Source organism: Babylonia areolata, chromosome 24, assembly GCF_041734735.1.
Source record: "Babylonia areolata isolate BAREFJ2019XMU chromosome 24, ASM4173473v1, whole genome shotgun sequence".
NCBI lineage: Eukaryota > Metazoa > Mollusca > Gastropoda > Neogastropoda > Buccinidae > Babylonia > Babylonia areolata.
In genome coordinates, this window is record NC_134899.1 from 40,467,841 (window position 1) to 40,487,034 (window position 19,194).

Consider the following 19,194-nt stretch of genomic DNA (forward strand, 5'->3'; position numbering starts at 1 on the left):
CAAAATGATAGTAGTAGTAGTAGTAGTATAGGGACTAGCAAGTCATCTGTCTAGACCTCTCGGCCTTGTTTATGTCCCCATCGAATCTTCATCTTCACTTCTTCCATTTCATTTTATTTTATTTTATTTATTTTCTTCTTTTGTTTGTTGTTGTTGGGCGGGGTACGCAAGTACACTTCTGTAAGAAACTTTGTTTTATTCATCATAATAAAAAAATTCTTTTAAGATGGTGTTGGTGTCAAGGAGATTTTTGAACGTGTTAGTATTTTGTGCAAGTTTAACTTCGGTTGGTAATGCATTACATGTTTGTGCAATTCGACCAGCCAATGAATTTTTTATAATGTTGGTGTTGCAATGTTCTAAACAAATTTTCTTTACTGAGTTCCTTGTACTATCATAGTCCGACATTTTAAGATATGTCTTGCACTTACCTCATTTATGTTATTTGATATCTTGTAACTTTCAATCAAATTTCCTCTTACTCTTCTACCATTTAGTGAGTGTAGATTTAAGTATGTAAGTCTTTGTTGATAACTCATATTCTTGCATTCTTTTAATAATTTCGTTGCTCGTCTTTGGAGCCTTTCAATTGCTATAGATTGTCTCTTAAGGTATGGGTGCCACACAATATTACCATATTCTACATGCGATCTAACTAATGCTTTATATAGATTGAGAAATATATCTTTAAGTAATTGAAGGTTCTCTTAATTACACCAATCATTTGATTGGCTTTATTTATAATATTATCAGTATGTGTATCAAAGGATAGTTTATTGTCAAACATTATTCCTAGGTCTTTCTCACTATGGCATTTCTCAGTATTCTGTGTCATGTTTTCTATTTTCATATGGTAATTGTTATTTGGATTTTTTTCTTATGTGCATTACTTTACACTTTGAAACATTAGAATAAAGGTTCCATTTGTCAGACCATTCTTGTAGTGATGATGATAATGATGATGATGGTAATGATGATAATGATAATGATGATGATGGTAATCATAGTAATCACAATCAAAACATGATGATGGCGATATATCAATGTTAAAATGATAAAAAAACATATTTGTTGTGTTTACTCGAAATGCTTTTTATTACACGACAGAACACAGGAAGCAAAATAACACACACACACACACACACACACACACACACACACACACACACACACACACAGAGAGAGAGAGAGAGAGAGAGAGAGAGAGAGAGAGAGCAATATCACACAACAAGCACTCTTGTACATTGCAACAATTTATCAGTGAGGCTTCAGTTGATCAATTATTACTACTCTTGTCTTTGGGATTTGTTCCTGAAAGTTGCACAAGTCGAGAACTGAGTTGCAATTACTGTTTTGCTTTTCCTGGCTCCTACCATATGATGATAAACTGAACAACTTTTCCTCACAAAAGGGCAGTTTTAAACAGTGACTGTTCGTTGATCTATTCCTAGTTACACAATTTTACATTAGGCTCTACAGTTTTACTGTCTAATTATTTAAGGCAGTTATGAATATTAACAGTTTATAAAAAAATGTCTTACACTATCATGCATTCATTGTTCCACTGCTGCCTCTTAATTACTTGAACAAGGATAAATGAAAACGGTATTACTGAACTTAATTGACTCAAATAGCCATGCATGTGTTCAGGTAGACTGAAATTATATTTTCAAAGTAATGCATGTTCCCTTTTAAAAAGAGATCACTGGTTACAAAATAAATGGTGGTGATGTGAACATGAAAAAGCTTTGAAACATGAAGTAATATATCACAGCTGATTCCATCATTTTCACTAACAAACAAGAAGAAAATATAAACACAGGAACAATTAAATTTGAAAAGGTGGAAAGAGATCAGTATTTAAACTGTTTTGTTCAGGATTTATCCAGATTCTGCAGCTGAAGTACACAGTTTAGATCCTTTTAGTTTACCTGCTGAATGGTTAAATACAAGACACTGAACTGGATAATAATGTTTGATATTTGTAGAAAGTCTGACTTTTTCTTTTCTTTTTTCCCCCATTGTTATAGAAATATTCCCCTTTTTCTTATCAACTGGGAAAAGACTCTTTTATGACAGGGGATATATTAGCTTATTCATCTGTTGGATGAGAGCAGTCTGTTAACTATGCTGGATATGAACAGTCTGTCCATGTGTTGGATATGAACAGTCTGTTATCTGTGTTAGATATGAAGAGGTTTTTTTTTTGTATGTGTTGGATATGCAGACTTTTATCAGTGTTGGATATGAAACAGTCTTATATATGTGTTGGATAAGAACAGACTGTTATCTGTGTTTGATATGAATTCTGTCATTATCTGCTGGATGTGTGTGTGTGTGTGTGTGTGTGTGTGTGTGTGTGTGTGTGTGTGTGTGTGTGTGTGTTTTGGGGCATAAGTGTATGTCTGTGTGTGCATGTGCGTGTGCGTGTGCGTGTGCGTGTGTGTGTGTGTGTGTGTGTGTGTTCTACATACATATGTGTGTGTGTGTGTGTGTGTGTATATACACGTATGCCTGCATACATGTTTGCGTGCATGTGTAGGTGTTCATCATAGAACATCTAATCTTCCAGAATCCAATGTCCAATTAACTCGAGTGTCCCATGGCTGTTTCAGACACTCCACATCTTATTAACCCACCCTCCCAGTGAAGTGGACATCGTGAAAGGAGACTCAGTGAGTGACGCCTGCAGTCATGGCAGAACTGCAGCATGCTGTGCTGGATCCAGGGAGGAGTGAAGATCAGGACCACTACACCGAGGGAGATATACCCAGGACCAAATCTCATTCACGGAAGCGACGTCACAAAACAAAGATGAGCAAGAAACAGATGACCGGCTTTGAGCAAAGGTGTGTGTGTGAGGGGGAGGGGGAAGGGGGCAGGGGTGGGGGGGTGGGGGGGAGTGTCTGTGTGTCTGTCAGGGGTGTGTGGGTGTGGGATGTATGTGTATGTATGTGTGTCTGTCAGGGTGTGTTTGTGTGGGGGTGAGGGGGGGATGTATATGAGTGTGGGTGGCTGGGTGGAGAGGAGAGGGGTGTATTTGTGTGTGTGTGTGTGTGTATGGAGTGAATGAGGGGTGTATGTGAGTGTATATGTGTGTGTGCGTGCACATGCTTACATTATTGGCACTGTTCTTATTTCTTATCATTTCAAAGATATTCTATTAAATCTGATTTCTTTGATGAAAAACAGCATTGGGCTAGTTAACAGTTATGAATTCTTACAAAAATACATATGTTTCTGAGTGTGTGTGTGTGTGTGTGTGTGTGTGTTCAATCATACTTAGCATCTGACTGACAGAATATGTCGCATTCGCTATCCTTGCTCCCTTGATGGGTGGTCAGCCACAAGGCCATCGCCACATTGCAGTACATTTCAGTTCCAAGGTTTGGTTTGACAGCTGTGAACTGGCCTTCCTTGTCACCCGGTCTCTGTGCTACATCAAAAGAAACGCTGAAGCCGAATCGGTCAGCTGTTGGACTTCTGATCCAGTGTTCACCAGTGATTGAGGTTTCATGCCCTGTTTCGCTTAGGTGTTGTGTGTCCTTGGTTAAAGGCACTTCTCTCAGATTTTCCTCACTCTGTCCAGGTGTGAATGGGTACCTGACTTTGGATGGGGAAGGTTAAAACGGCGGAATGAGAGGATTGAACCCCGCCTACATGTGCCAAGTTCTAGACACAGCGGATATGAGTTCGCTTCCTGGATAGTCGTGAAAGGCTGTGGGATCTGTAACATGAACAGTTATTTCTGATGTTGCTGCTTTTTTTTTTTTTTTTTTTCTATTTTTGATTTCTCTGTGTGAAATTTGGGCTGCTCTCCCCATGGAGAGCGTGTCTGCTACACTACAGCGCCACCCTTTTTTTTTTTCCTGCATGCAGTTTTATTTGTTTTTCCTATCGAAGTGGATTTTTCTGCAGATTTTTGCCAGGAACAACTCTTTTGTTGCCGTGGGTTCTTTTACGTGCGCTAAGTGCATGCTGCACACGGGATGTTTTATCGTCTCATCCAAATGACTTGTTGTGTCCCGCATGAAATGATTAGCTCTGAAAGTGAAAGTAAGCCCATATTAATCATCCCCTTCCCAATAAGCTTAGCATCTTGAGCATGCGTACTAAGTGGAGACCGTGAGAAGACCTAAATGACTACAGAGCTGCCATGTTGTTTCGAAGTTTTGATTAGGAGTATATGTATCTTTACACATATTGCTGTGTTATTCTTCTTATTGTTTCGTACAGTGTGAATCTGTATGTGTGTGAAAAAAAAAGAGTTGGTGTGTGTCTTGCCTGTGTCCAGCTGTTTGATTCCCTTGTTTGATCACAGATATGCTGAATTGGCTCAGGCGGGAACTCTTATACCAGAGGAAAAGAGAATTGATTTTATTCTGGTGAGTCGATAATGATGATGTGTGAGTTTAAAGTGTGTGTGTGTGTGTGTGTGTGTGTGTGTGTGTGTGTGTGTGTGTGTGTGTGTGTGTGTGTGCGTGCTAGTGCATATGTGTGTGCACATGTGTGTGTGTGTGTGCATGTGTGTGTGTGTTTGTGTGTGTGTGCTTGAGTGTGTGAGTGTGTGTGTGTGTGCACATATGCATTTGTGTGAGTGTGTGTTTGTGCATGTGTGTATGTGAGTGTGTGTGTGTGCATGCATGCATGAGAGAGAGAGAGAGAGTGTGTGTGTGTGTGTAGCAACTCCCCTGATTTGTCATCTTCTTCTTCACAATGGTTTATTGTCCATTCACTATAAGATGATCTGGACACATAAACATTCATTTGTTTCAGCACACACGTACACACTTATGAAACACATGCGCAGAGTGTGTGGTGGGTAGGACATGGGGAGGGAGAGTAGTGGAGGGGTAGATTGGGAAGGGGGGCAGGGAGGTGGGGGCCGGGGAGGTGGGGGGGGGCCGGAAGCTTACAGTGGAGTGCCGGGATGAAGGAAAACACCCCCTGTTCTTGCACTGAATATGAGAATTGGACTGTCAAAAGTGATGAATAGGGCACTGAAATAGTGTGGAAGAAATTACAGATGACATGTTCTCTTATTGATTAATGAGAATTGTCTGCCAGTATAGTGTGCGTGAGGGTCTGTGCATGAAATCTTAGCATCACACTTTCTCCCATGTTTGACTGGAAAAGCAAACTGTCTAGTCATTCAGATGTGACAATACATAAAGGTCATGTGTGCAGCATGTGCTTAGCGCACTGGAAAAGAACCCATGGCAACAAATGTTTTGTCCTCTGGCATAATTCTGTTGAAGAAATCTACTCTGATATGTACACAGACACATACACATATACTCAAGGCTTGACTAGGACTGTTGGGTTATGCTGCTGGTCAAGTATTTGTCTACCAGATGTGGTGGGGTAGCGTGTACAGAATTGTCTAAATGCAGTGGCAGCTCCTTAACCCTTTGAGCCCTGAGTTCTTGAGCAATTTTAACCCTTCTGCCTGAGCTCCTGAGCCAAAATTTGCAAATAATTGGTATTAAACCCTTTGAGCCCTGACCACCGCTTTACCGGTGGCAGAGAAAAATGACATAATGCCCAGCCACCGGTTGAGCGGTGCGTAAACACTTGAAGCATGCAGAGTCTCAACCTGGCCCTTCAGGGCAGAAATCAGGGACAAAACGTGCGAGAAAACAACTGTACACAACGCAGCAAGTAATTGATATGCTTGATGATTTATCGGAAGTAGAGTATGACAATGATTACTCTGATAGTGAGGTGGAATTTGAATCAGATGATTTTGCTACAGATAGTGATGTTGAAAATGAATCTGAGCATGCAGAATCAGTTGATCAAAGGAGGCGTGTCAGGTTGAGACTCTGCACGCTTCATGGTAGAAATCGATCTTTTTTATCCAAAGCACATGCACAAAACACAGTGAAAAGGCGCGGCAATGTTAGTACTACGTTCGCTGATGTCAGAATATTACGGTTTTTCTGATTGGCTCTTCAATATAAGTCAACCAATAGCAAAACACGACACAAGTGTTTACGCACGACACAAGTGTTTACGCACCGCTCAACCGGTGGCCAGGCATTATGCCACCCCTCCCCACCTCCGGTAAAGCGGTGGTCAGGGCTCAAAGGGTTAAGAGACTAAAACTGAAACTGAAATGGACAGTGGAAAACAACAAATGGGGCACTGACACAGTGGCTGGAGCAAGTACAGGTGACATTTTCCCTGATGTGTCTGTCTGCAGGTGCACAAAGAGACCTCCCTCAAGGATGTGGAGGACAAGGAGGAGGAGGAAGAACTCCGTCTGCGGGAACTGGAAAAAGCCAAGTTCATTCAGCTGATGCAAAAGGAAGGCTTCACTGTGCAGGTGTGTGTGGAGGGGGGTGGGGTGGAAGGGGAGTGTTTGTGTGTGTGTGTGTGGGTGTGGTTGTGTGTGTGTGTGTGTGTGTGTTGGTGTGGTTGTGTGTGTGTTTGATCCATGTGTGGGTGTGGTTGTGTGTGTGTGTGTGTGTGTGTGTTAGTGTGGTTGTGTGTGTGTTTGATCCATGTGTGGGTGTGGATTTTTGTGTGTGTGTGTGTGTTGTGTGTATAGGGTGAAAGGGTGAGTGTGTTTTTTATGTGTGTGTTTGTGTGTGCATTTGTGTATGCGATCCATGTGTGTGTGTGTGTGTGTGTGCGTGTGTGTGTGTGTGTGTGTGCATTTTGTGTATGTGATTCATGTGTGTGTGCTCATATGTGCGCTTATGAGACGAATTCATCCATAACAGTGCACGTTTTGGTGTGTGTGCTGACAGGTCAGCCAGATTGGACCCATGGTGTTCACCAAGCTCTTCTGCCCCTTCAAAAGGCTGTGTCGGGAAGCTGAAAAAGTGAAGATTGAAATGCCAGTCAAGGATGTGAGTTATCGTTCAAATGCCCAATCAAGGATGTGAGTTATTGTTGAAATGCCCAATCAAGGATGTGAGTTATTGTTGAAATGCCCAATCAAGGATGTGAGTTATTGTTGAAATGCCCAGTCTACGACATGAGCAATCAAGGACATGAGTTATTGTTGAAATTCCCATCAAGGATGTGTGTTATCATTGAAATGCCCAATCAAGGACGTGTGTTATCGTTGAAATGCCCAATCAAGGACGTGTGTTATTGTTGAAATTCCCATCAAGGATGTGAGCTATTGTTGAAATTCCCATCAAGGATGTGTGTTATCATTGAAATGCCCAATCAAGGACATGAGTTATTGTTGAAATTCCCATCAAGGATGTGTGTTATCATTGAAATGCCCAATCAAGGACGTGTGTTATCGTTGAAATGCCCAATCAAGGACGTGTGTTATCGTTGAAATGCCCAATCAAGGACGTGTGTTATCGTTGAAATGCCCAATCAAGGACGTGAGTTATTGTTGAAACGCCCATCAAGGATGTGAGTTATTGTTGAAATACCCGATCAAGGACGTGAGTTATTGTTGAAATGCCAAATAAGGACGTGAGTTATTGTTGAAATGCCAAATAAGGATGTGAGTTATTGTTGAAATGCCAAATAAGGATGTGAGTTATTGAAATGCCCGATCAAGGACTGAGTTATTGTTGAAATGCCCAATCAAGGACATGAGTTATTGTTGAAATGCCAGTTAAGGACATGAGTTATTGTTGAAATGCCCTATCAAGGATGAGAGTTGTTGTTGAAATGCCAGTCTAGGACGTGAGTTACCGTTGAAATGCTAATTAAGGACTTGAGTTATCGTTGAAATGCTAATTAAGGACTTGAGTTATCGTTGAAATGCTAATTAAGGATGTGAGTTATCAATGAAATGCCCATCAAGGATGTGAGTTATTGTTGAAATGCCCAATCAAGGACATGAGTTATTGTTGAAATGCCCAGTCAAGGACATGAATTATCGTTGAAATGCCCAATCAAGGATGTGAGTTATCGTTGAAATGCCCAGTCAAGGATGTGAGTTATCGTTGAAATGCCCAGTCAAGGATGTGAGTTATCGTTGAAATGCCCAATCAAGGACATGAATTATATTTGAAATGCCCAATCAAGGATGTGAGTTATCATTGAAATGTCCAATCAAGGACGTGAATTATCATTGAAATGCCAATTAAGGACATGAGTTATTGTTGAAATGCCCAATCAAGGACGTGAGTTATCATTGAAATGCCCAATCAAGGATGAGTTATTGTTGAAATGCCCAATCAAGGACGTGAGTTATCGTTGAAAGCCCAGTCAAAGATGAGTTATTGTTGAAATGCCAGTCTAGGACATGAGCAATCAAGGACATGAGTTATCATTGAAATGCCCAATCAAGGATGTGAGTTATTGTTGAAACGCCCATCAAGGATGTGAGTTATTGTTGAAATACCCGATCAAGGACGTGAGTTATTGTTGAAATGCCAAATAAGGACGTGAGTTATTGTTGAAATGCCAAATAAGGATGTGAGTTATTGAAATGCCCGATCAAGGACTGAGTTATTGTTGAAATGCCCAATCAAGGACATGAGTTATTGTTGAAATGCCAGTTAAGGACATGAGTTATTGTTGAAATGCCCTATCAAGGATGAGAGTTGTTGTTGAAATGCCAGTCTAGGACGTGAGTTATTGTTGAAATGCCAATCATTTTTGATGCCAGTCAAGGATGTGAGTTACTGTTGAAATGCCAAATCAAGGACATGAGTTATCAGGACTGTGTTTACCTTCGTGTGTGTTTGCACCAGCTCAATGTTTTACTTAATAATAGATATGCTTTTGATGAGGCACCATGGCAAAGTTGGCTTGGCACTGGGACTTCTGATCCAGTGTTCACCAGTGACGAAGGTTCAAGGTCCTTCTTTTCGCCTGGTGTTGAGCCCTTGGGGAAAGACAAACCTTTCCACCGCCAGTCAGTTTAGAGTACAAAATTCCCTTGTTGTATAAACACAGAAAAGACAGTTGCTAAGAATAGCTGGGGGATTCCCCCTGCGATGTATAGAAAATATGGCCTATCCTACCACCGAACATTAAGAGCAGTAGGTTCATGGATAACAGACCAGTGAATGGTCACCTTTCAGTGACATGGGTTCTCACGCCTGTGCATAAATGCGAGCTTGGCGGTGAAAGGATTAAGTCTGGTTTTCCTCACTCCACCCAGATGTGAATGGGTATCTGACTTCGGGTAAGGAAGGTTGAAATGGCAGAATGACGGGCGCAATAGCCGAGTGGTTAAAGCGTTGGACTGTCAATCTGAGGGTCCCGGGTTCGAATCACGGTGACGGCGCCTAGTGGGTAAAGGGTGGAGATTTTTACGATCTCCCAGGTCAACATATGTGCAGACCTGCTAGTGCCTGAACCCCCTTCGTGTGTATATGCAAGCAGAACATCAAATACACACATTAAAGATCCTGTAATCCATGTCAGCGTTCGGTGGGTTATGGAAACAAGAACATACCCAGCATGCACACCCCCGAAAACGGAGTATGGCTGCCTACATGGCGGGGTAAAAACGGTCATACACGTAAAAGCCCACTCGTGTGCATATGAGTGAATGCAGAAGAAGAAGAAGAAGAAGAAATGGCAGAAAGAAGAGCATTGGGCCCTGCCTTAGTATGCCAAGCTCTGGATGCTGTGAATATTAATTTACTGCCTCAATAGCCTTAGAAGTTTATGGGACCTTGAACGTTTGAGGACAGCTTGATCAGAACAGGGGGAAATGTGTAGTCTAAATTTTATAGGATTTAGAAGCATTACAGTACAACTTAAAGTCAGATTCTTAGAGGAGAGAGAGAGAGAGAGAGAGAGAGAGAGAGAGAGAGACTCACTACGAAAGCAAAACACACACTGCAAGTGTGAACGCAGCTGACTTACTGAGCACAGTGGTTAGCAACAGAAGCGGACCATGCAGTATACCACCTTGCATGTGACTGTCTGTTCAACGTGAATGTCTAGCTTCAAAAACACAGTGCTAGACAGACCTGCCACCCATGGATATAAAAGACAAGAGGGGATTAATCAATTTATGGACAGGAGTTGTGATTCAAGGGAAGCAATTTCTTGGAGAACTGTAATCTATCTGTCCTTTTTTAAATTTTCATTATATATATATATATATATATATATATATATATATATATATATTGTTGCTGTTTTGTTGATCATACAAACAGTGCTTGACATTTTTCATGACCATGGTGTTTCCCTTTCTTGGGCAGTGTCAGCACTTGGAATCGAACCCAGAATCCTGCCTGGGTCGCCTTATTGATAGATATTTTGAAACTGATAATGAAGGTAAGTCTTATGTGTGTGTGTGTGTGTGTGTGTGTGTGTGTGTGTGCATATATGTATATAATTTCCATTTATTACCATGAATCTCTATTTAGTTGTTGTCATCCCCATGTGTCACAATTTGTAAATGAACACTGTCATTCCTTCTTTAAAAAGAAAAAAGGAAAGAATTATTGGACAAGAGCGGGAAATTTTATGGGGCAAATTAAACTTCACAAAACAACAGAGACAGACCAGAAATGATAATTGGGTCAAACTGACATGCATATGTATATATGCAGATTGGCACAGAAATACATACACAACAAAAAAAGAAAAAGAAATTTATATAAATAGATAGATAAATAGATAAACTTGACTGGCTGTGATTATTAGAGTTATTTTAGCCGTTTTTTCTGTTGTTTGTTCTTGTTGTTTTTTTAATATATATTTTACTGATACTTTTTTTTCTTTAAAGCACAGTTCATTTTGATTCATAATAAACAGACAGAGAACATAACTTACTTGGACATATGAAAAAAGAAAGGTAACAAAAGAGTATAACTTACTAGGATATAAAAAGAAAAGATGACAAAAAAAAGGTGTTGATCGTTGCCAGGGTGATAATGAATGGTTTTAAGTATTGTGGTATGAGCTGTGCATCATTTAGGTGTTGTGATATGGATGATGAGTATCGTGTTGTGTGTGATGTTATTGTGCATAAAACGGAATGCATGTTTGAGTGTTTGGCTGGATGTCCGTACAGGGTTATGAATTAAGTCGTTTTCGTGTTTAAATGCATGTTTTTCACTCCAGTTTTAACATTGTGCAGTGTGACTGAGAGGATGGTTGTACATGGAAAGGTGCTATAAAGATAAGATTATCATTGTTATCATCATGGTCATCATCGTCATCATTCTTCTTCTTCTCCTTATTTAGTATATGTCAGCTGTTCCTGTTTCCTTTTTTCATGTGCTATATCGGAACAAGCCTGTCTCAGCCTCAGCCAAAAATTGTGTGTGTGTGTGTGTGTGTATGTGTTGTGTGTGTGTGTGTGTGTGTGTGTGTGTGTGTGTGTGCTGTGTATGTGTCTCTTTATAGGTGTGTGCATGTGTGTGCAGATGACTTCATCAGTGCTCCCTTCTTCATGAACAAGATAGACAAGTTCGAAGGCCACGAGGACGTGAACAACTTCTTCCGTCCTTCTGTCCGATCGCTGCTGGTGAGTCCACTTCTCTCTCCCTGTCTTCCTCCTCCTTTCTGTCCGATCGCTGCTGGTGAGTCCACTTCTGTCTCTCCCTGTCTTCCTCCTCCTTTCTGTCCGATCGCTGCTGGTGAGTCCACTTCTGTCTCCCTGTCTTCCTCCTTCTTTCTGTCCGATCGCTGCTGGTGAGTCCACTTCTGTCTCTGTCTGTCTTCCTCCTCCTTTATGTCCAATCGCTGCTGGTGAGTCCACTTCTGTCTCTCCCTGTCTTCCTCCTTCTTTCTGTCCAATCGCTGCTGGTGAGTCCACTTCTGTCTCCCTGTCTTCCTCTTTCTTTCTGTCCGATCGCTGCTGGTGAGTCCACTTCTGTCTCCCTGTCTTCCTCCTCCTTTCTGTCCAATCGCTGCTGGTGAGTCCACTTCTGTCTCCCTGTCTTCCTCCTCCTTTCTGTCCGATCGCTGCTGGTGAGTCCACTTCTCTCTCCCTGTCTTCCTCTTTCTTTCTGTCCGATCGCTGCTGGTGAGTCCACTTCTATCTCCCTGTCTTTCTCCTTCTTTCTGTCCGATTGCTGCTGGTGAGTCCACTTCTATCTCCCTGTCTTTCTCCTCCTTTCTGTCCGATCGCTGCTGGTGAGTCCACTTCTATCTCCCTGTCTTCCTCCTCCTTTCTGTCCGATCGCTGCTGGTGAGTCCACTTCTCTCTCCCTGTCTTCCTCCTCCTTTCTATCCGATCGCTGCTGGTGAGTCCACTTCTATCTCCCTGTCTTCCTCCTCCTTTCTGTCCGATCGCTGCTGGTGAGTCCACTTCTATCTCCCTGTCTTCCTCCTTCTTTCTGTCCGATTGCTGCTGGTGAGTCCACTTCTGTCTCCCTGTCTTCCTCCGTCCTTCTGTCCGATTGCTGCTGGTGAGTCCACTTCTCTCTCCCTGTCTTCCTCCTCCTTTCTGTCCGATCGCTGCTGGTGAGCACTTCTGTCTCCCTGTCTTCCTCCTCCTTTCTGTCCGATCGCTGCTGGTGAGTCCACTTCTGTCTCCCTGTCTTCCTCCTCCTTTCTGTCCGATCGCTGCTGGTGAGTCCACTTCTGTCTCCCTGTCTTCCTCCTTCTTTCTGTCCGATCGCTGCTGGTGAGTCCACTTCTATCTCCCTGTCTTCCTCCTCCTTTCTGTCCGATCGCTGCTGGTGAGTCCACTTCTGTCTCTCCCTGTCTTCCTCCTCCTTTCTGCCCGATCGCTGCTGGTGAGTCCACTTCTCTCTCTCTGTCTTCCTCCTCCTTTCTGTCCAATCGCTGCTGGTGAGTCCACTATCTCCCTGTCTTCCTCCTCCTTTCTGTCCGATCGCTGCTGGTGAGTCCACTTCTGTCTCCCTGTCTTCCTCCTTCTTTCTGTCCGATCGCTGCTGGTGAGTCCACTTCTCTCTCCCTGTCTTCCTCCTTCTTTCTGTCCGATCGCTGCTGGTGAGTCCACTTCTGTCTCCCTGTCTTCCTCCTTCTTTCTGTCCGATCGCTGCTGGTGAGTCCACTTCTATCTCCCTGTCTTCCTCCTCCTTTCTGTCCGATCGCTGCTGGTGAGTCCACTTCTATCTCCCTGTCTTCCTCCTTCTTTCTGTCCGATCGCTGCTGGTGAGTCCACTTCTATCTCCCTGTCTTCCTCCTTCTTTCTGTCCGATTGCTGCTGGTGAGTCCACTTCTGTCTCCCTGTCTTCCTCCGTCCTTCTGTCCGATTGCTGCTGGTGAGTCCACTTCTGTCTCCCTGTCTTCCTCCTCCTTTCTGTCCGATCGCTGCTGGTGAGTCCACTTCTGTCTCCCTGTCTTCCTCCTTCTTTCTGTCCGATCGCTGCTGGTGAGTCCACTTCTATCTCCCTGTCTTCCTCCTCCTTTCTGTCCGATCGCTGCTGGTGAGTCCACTTCTGTCTCCCTGTCTTCCTCCTCCTTTCTGTCCGATCGCTGCTGGTGAGTCCACTTCTCTCTCCCTGTCTTCCTCCTCCTTTCTGTCCGATCGCTGCTGGTGAGTCCACTTCTATCTCCCTGTCTTCCTCCTCCTTTCTGTCCGATCGCTGCTGGTGAGTCCACTTCTCTCTCCCTGTCTTCCTCCTCCTTTCTGTCCGATCGCTGCTGGTGAGTCCACTTCTATCTCCCTGTCTTCCTCCTTTCTGTCCGATCGCTGCTGGTGAGTCCACTTCTCTCTCCCTGTCTTCCTCCTCCTTTCTGTCCGATCGCTGCTGGTGAGTCCACTTCTATCTCCCTGTCTCTTGCTGATGCTGCCTGCGGGTTGGAGTTGCATTTCTGATCTGACAACAGAGTTCACCAAAAGTTAAGGACCATGTGGGCACCTGCGCAGTCTTCTCCTTCTTGTGGGCAGGGTAAAATGATGCAGTATTCCAGGCAGACAGCAGGTTGTGCAGCTGAAGCACTGAGCTCTCCTCATAAACGGAGCTGCTTTCTTGCACATGCATTTCCCTTTTTTCTTTATGACAATGAAAAAACACACCTATCATTGATAAACCACTGAACAGTAATGATTATTTTTTTCGCAGAAATATAGGGGTTTTTTTCGGACACATTTTCAAGCTTATACTTTTGTGCCTGAAACAGCCATTTGTGTGTTCAAAGAGAGGTCAGTGGCTGACCATTATGCATCTTGCTTATGTTTAAATCATCTCTCAGTTTTGTTTTATTTTTCTTTGGTATTCATATTATAACTTAATCATCTCTCAGTTGTTGTTTCTTTCTTTGGTATTTTATGAAAACATACTCACTCTTTCCAAGCGGCCCTTAACTAGTTATCTGTGCAGGGCGTAGTTACACCTCTTCAACACTTTGGGAGTGCTCCTCGCATCCAGTCACACTGAACTTGCTGCTCTGAAAACACTTACATTTGTCTCTGGACATGACTGAGCACTATATCAACAGAAGCAGCAGTAGAGGTAGTAGTTGTAGTAAAAGTAGTAGTAGAAGTTTTAGTAGTTGTAGTAATAAAAGTAGTAGTAGTAGTAGTATGTAGCAACAATACTAGCAGTAGTATTGTATTGTATTGTATTCTATTGTATTGTATTGTGTTGTAACAACACATTTCTGTGTGTGAAATTCGGGCTGCTCTCCCCAGGGAGAGCATGTCGCTACACTAAGAGCACCAGCCATTTTTTGGTACTTTTTTCTGTCTGCAATTTTATTTGTTTTCCTATCAAGAAAAAGTAGTTGCAGCAGCAGCAGCAGTAGTAGTAGTAACAGTACTACTAGTAGTAGTATCATTATCATTACTGTTATCATTATAACATTTCTTCTGCTGCTGCTTCTTTCTGATATTAATATCATCTTCATCATCATTATCATCATCATCATCACCATTCTCCTCCTTCTTCTTCTAATAATAATAATAATTATTATTATTATCATTATTAATTAATTAATCAGTTAATTAATTTATTATTTTTATTATTTTTTTATCATCATCATTATCATTATTATTATCATCATCATCATTAGTAGTAGTAGTAGTAGTAGTATCACCATCATCATTATCGTTATTATTAGTGTCATCATTGCTCTGTTCAGACGGTTCACATCCTGATCAACCTCAACATTGACACACTGGACGATGATATGAAACCTGCCAAACCGCGGACACCACAGGATACTTCTGACTCCTCTCCGCAGGAGAAGAAAGGTCAGCGCTTCTTGTTGTTGTTGTTGATTCTTCTTCTCTGTATGTATACATATGTATGTGTACATAACTCCATGCATGTATATGAATGTGTATTGTGTGCGCATGCGTTTATGTAAGTTTGTGCCTGCCTATGTGTGCGTATGTGTTAGGGTAGCTGCTAGATACACATGTATTGTTAAAATGTATGTACGCAGTGTGTATGTGTGTGTGTGTGTGTGTGTGTGCGTGCGTGTGTGTGTGTGTGTGTATGTGTAGTCATATTTTGGTGTGTGTATGTAACATAGATGTAATGTTTTATGTTAACAAAGCGTTTTTGTAAAGCACCTAGAGCAGATTTCTGGATAGTGTGCTATATAAGTGTCCATTATTATTATTATTATTCACTTGTGGGCCGCGATTCCCATGTTCACTTGTATACACAAGTTGGATTTTACATGTATGACCACGTTTACCCCTACCATGTAGGCAGTCATACTCTGTTTTTGGGGGGAGGTGCATGCCGGGTATGATCTTGTGCCCTTAACCCACCAAATACTGACTTAGATTGCAGTATCTTGAATGTGCATATTTGATATGCACATGGAGGGGGTTCAGGCACTAGCAGGTCTGCACATCTGTCGAACTGGGAGATGGGAAAGATTTCCACCCTTTACCCAGTAGGCGTTGTGACCAGGATTCGAACCCGAAACCTTCAGGTTGAAAGTCAGTGCTTTAACCACTCGGCTGTTGCACCTTTTGTTGTTGTTGATTGATTTTAAATCTTTTCACTCTGAGTGATATAAGACACACAAAAAAACAAGCAAACAAAAAAAACAAAAAAAAAAAGGTGGGGTGGGTGGGGGTAAGGGTGGGGCTGTGCTGGATCTGGAGGGGAGGAGAGGGGGTGAGAGTCTTTGGGTGGTGGGGGAGAAGGTGGAGAGTTAAAGCTGAAAGGATGGTGCTGTTATAATGAACTGGATATGTGTATGTGCGTTTGGATGTGTGTGCATGTGTGTGTATATCTGTGTGTGTGTGTGTGTGTGTGTGTGTGTGTGTGTGTGTGTGTGTGAGAGAGAGAGAGAGAGAGAGAGAGAGAGAGATCTTCAGTTTAACATCTGTTCACTAGTAGTGTTATTAGACAGAAAGAAGAGAGGTAGTGGATGAGAGAGAGGGAGTGCTTGTGATTACTAGTGTAAGAAAGTGTTGATGTATGTATTAGAATAAATGAAAAAAAGTCTATAATAAGAAATAAAAAATTTAAAGAGATGGTGGTGTGTAATAAATGATGTGTGTGTGTGTGTGTGTGTGTGTGTGTGTGTGTGTGTGTGTGTGTGTGTGTGTGATGATTTCACAGTGCTTTGATATTTTGACATTCATGAATTTTAGATTATAAACAAGACAAAAAACCAAACAAACAAAAAAGATCCTTTCTCTATTATTATTTGCTTACTGGACTGTTTGAAAAGGAGACCAAAAAAAGAAAGAAAAAAAAAAAGAAAAGAAGAAATTCACACAATTAATGTTGGTGAATCAAAACTGCTTTGAATAGAATGTTTTGAAAAGACTGGGATATATTGCCGTATAACAGCACATAATGAGCAGTATGTTCAGGAGTGATGTTTTATTCACAAATGCAAGTAATATTTGTGGTAGTTTTTGTTTTCAGAGCATTAGTCTTTCATCTGCACATAAGTGATGCTATTGTTCTGCTTATTTGGAAGTAAAATTCATGTACATTTTATTGTCTTTCATATGGGAAACCTGAATCTGAAAATCTGAAAGGTCAACAGTGTGCATGCATGTGTGTGTGTGTGTGTGTGTGTGTGTGTGTGTGTGTGTGTGTGTGTGTGTGTGTGTGTGTGTGTGTGTGTGTTGTTTTCATTCTGGCAAAATGGAGAGAATAATGCTACAAATGTCTTGACTCATTTCAGTTCAGTTCAGTTCTGTTCAGTGCAAATAAGTTCAGTTCAATTGAATTGAATTAAGTTTTCTCCTACTCAGTTCAGTTCAATTCAGTTCAGGACTGATTCAGTGCAAATCAGTTCAGTTCAGTGCAAATCAGTTCAGTTCAGTTCAGTTCTGTTCAGTGCAAATAAGTTCAGTTCAATTGAATTGAATTAAGCTTTCTCCTACTCAGTTCAATTCAGTTCAGGACTGATTCAGTGCAAATCAGTTCAGTTCAGTTCAGTTAAAATCATTTCAAATCAGTTGTGTTTTCTTCTCTTCAGTTCAGTTCTGTTAAATTCAGTTATTATTATTATTATTATAATCTATGCCTAATCTTGAAAACAAGCCTTAGGCGTTTACAAATAAAACACACACATAAATGTCAAAAAGGAAAAATTGAACACAAGATACCAAACATTATTAAAAATTATTCAATACATGTCACATGTTGCAGGACTGGTCCACAGAAATTGCAGTGCAGCTGTACTGATGGGGTGCAAAGGGTTAAGATCAGCAGTACTTGGCCATTGTTTGATGCAATTTAAATCATTTTTGACAGTTTATCATACTGTATATTTTTGGTGTTTTCAGTTTTGATATTTTTGTCACAGGCCTGTCCTACATGATAATGAAAAAAAACTACACCGACTACTTCATACTGCATGAAGAGTCCGCTCGCAGCGCCACTCGGGGCGACAGTTACCTCCCCTGCACCACCACCACCACTGACGATGACCCCCCTGCTGACCCTGACCACGAGCTGGGTCGCGACCCCAGGAGGGACCTGGATGACACCTGGACCAAGTTTTTCAAGTTCCAGCCCCTGTGGAAGATCCGCAACTACTTTGGGGAGCGCATCGCCTTTTACTTTGCGTGGTCGGGGATGCTGTGCACGTCCCTGTGGTTCCCCATGGTCTTCGGGCTTATCGTCTTTTTCTATGGTGTGGCCGACAGGTCAGTCCTTTTCCACTTGTAGACATGTGAAAGGTTAAAGTTCCTGAAACCCTCCAAAATGGAGCATGGTTGCCTTCATGGCAGGGTAATCCACGTAAAAGCCCACTTATGTACAAGCAAGTAAACGTGGAAGCTGCAGCCTGTGAATGAAGAAGAAGAATTCATATTTTGTCCACTGTGTCCAGGGCTCAGCATAAGGGAGGCAAGGTCCAGTCCTCTCCTCCCGTTGTTTTAACCTTCCCCAACCCAAATCAGGTAGCCATTCTGGGTGGAGTGAGGAAAATCAGAGAGATACACCTTTTTACCAAGCACACAACGCTATACTGAAACAGGGCTTCGAACCCAGTTCACTGGTGAACATTGAATCAAAAGTCCAACCGACTCCTCAGCTGCAAATCTTTCCTCCAAGGCCAGTTGTAATTGGCTTATGTGAATGAGTTTTCTGTTTTCAGTTTCAGTTTCAAGTAGGTGTCAAAGTGTGCAGATTAATCCATTCTTCTTCTTCTTCCTTGTTCGGCTCCCGTTAGATGAGCAGCCCGGTGTCCTCGATGAAGGCTGTTGTCTGTCACAGCTCCTCCAGGGTGCCATACAGCTTGGCTTCCACTGCTGTCGGTGTTGGCCAGTACTTCCTCCTGGATGCTGCATGCATCGTACTGTCTTGAAGGATGTGGTCGGTTGTCATTGGTCCCTCACCACAAGGGCACTCTCCACTCTGTCCAATGCCAAATTTTGTGTGCATGTGGTGGAGCAGGCAGTTGTGTCCAGTCCTCAGGCGGAAGATCTTGACCTGTTCCCGTCGTTCCAGCAAATGGTATCTGTCTTCTGGGTTATATTTGGGGTGCTGGAGGTGCCACTTTATTCCTTGCTGTGCCTTGATGATTGTCTTGACTAATCCATTGACTCCATCCCATATTTGCTGTTGAAAAAAGAAAAAAAAGAAAGGAGCAGATGCCCGACCATCGCTTAAACCCAATGCACTGATCAGACCTTGATAGGCTGACCTTTGTTTGTGTAAAACTTTAACTCTCTCCATATGAACGGCGAAAGAGACGACGTTAGCAGCGTTTCACCCCAATTACCATCATCAAAATATTGTAAGCGGAAGGCTCTTACACTGAAGAGGTGAATGTTGACAAAGAATACCACAATTCTGACGACGGAAGCTAAAGGTTGGGTCATTCAGACACCCACTGGACATCCGAGGGGTCTGTGTAGAGGAGAAGAGAGGACTGGCCGTACTGAGTGAGTTAACA

The 19,194-nt window shown here is 42.3% G+C and overlaps 1 protein-coding gene across 2 annotated transcripts in view; it reads left to right on the plus strand.

The window, feature by feature from the left end:
* LOC143298874 (anoctamin-7-like) overlaps positions 1 to 19,194 on the plus strand; it is a 51,987-nt gene that overhangs the window by 434 nt on the left and 32,359 nt on the right. Inside the window, exons 1-9 of one of the 2 annotated variants that reach the window (XM_076611879.1) lie at positions 52 to 180; positions 2,616 to 2,849; positions 4,322 to 4,385; positions 6,206 to 6,328; positions 6,756 to 6,857; positions 10,146 to 10,221; positions 11,319 to 11,419; positions 14,950 to 15,061; positions 17,599 to 17,941. In XM_076611879.1, the coding sequence (XP_076467994.1) occupies positions 2,695 to 2,849; positions 4,322 to 4,385; positions 6,206 to 6,328; positions 6,756 to 6,857; positions 10,146 to 10,221; positions 11,319 to 11,419; positions 14,950 to 15,061; positions 17,599 to 17,941 (1,076 nt within the window). In that variant the 5' untranslated portion in view covers positions 52 to 180; positions 2,616 to 2,694. Of the gene's footprint in view, positions 1 to 51; positions 181 to 2,615; positions 2,850 to 4,321; positions 4,386 to 6,205; positions 6,329 to 6,755; positions 6,858 to 10,145; positions 10,222 to 11,318; positions 11,420 to 14,949; positions 15,062 to 17,598; positions 17,942 to 19,194 lie in introns of those variants that run through there. The other variant, XM_076611878.1, reaches the window with a different exon arrangement.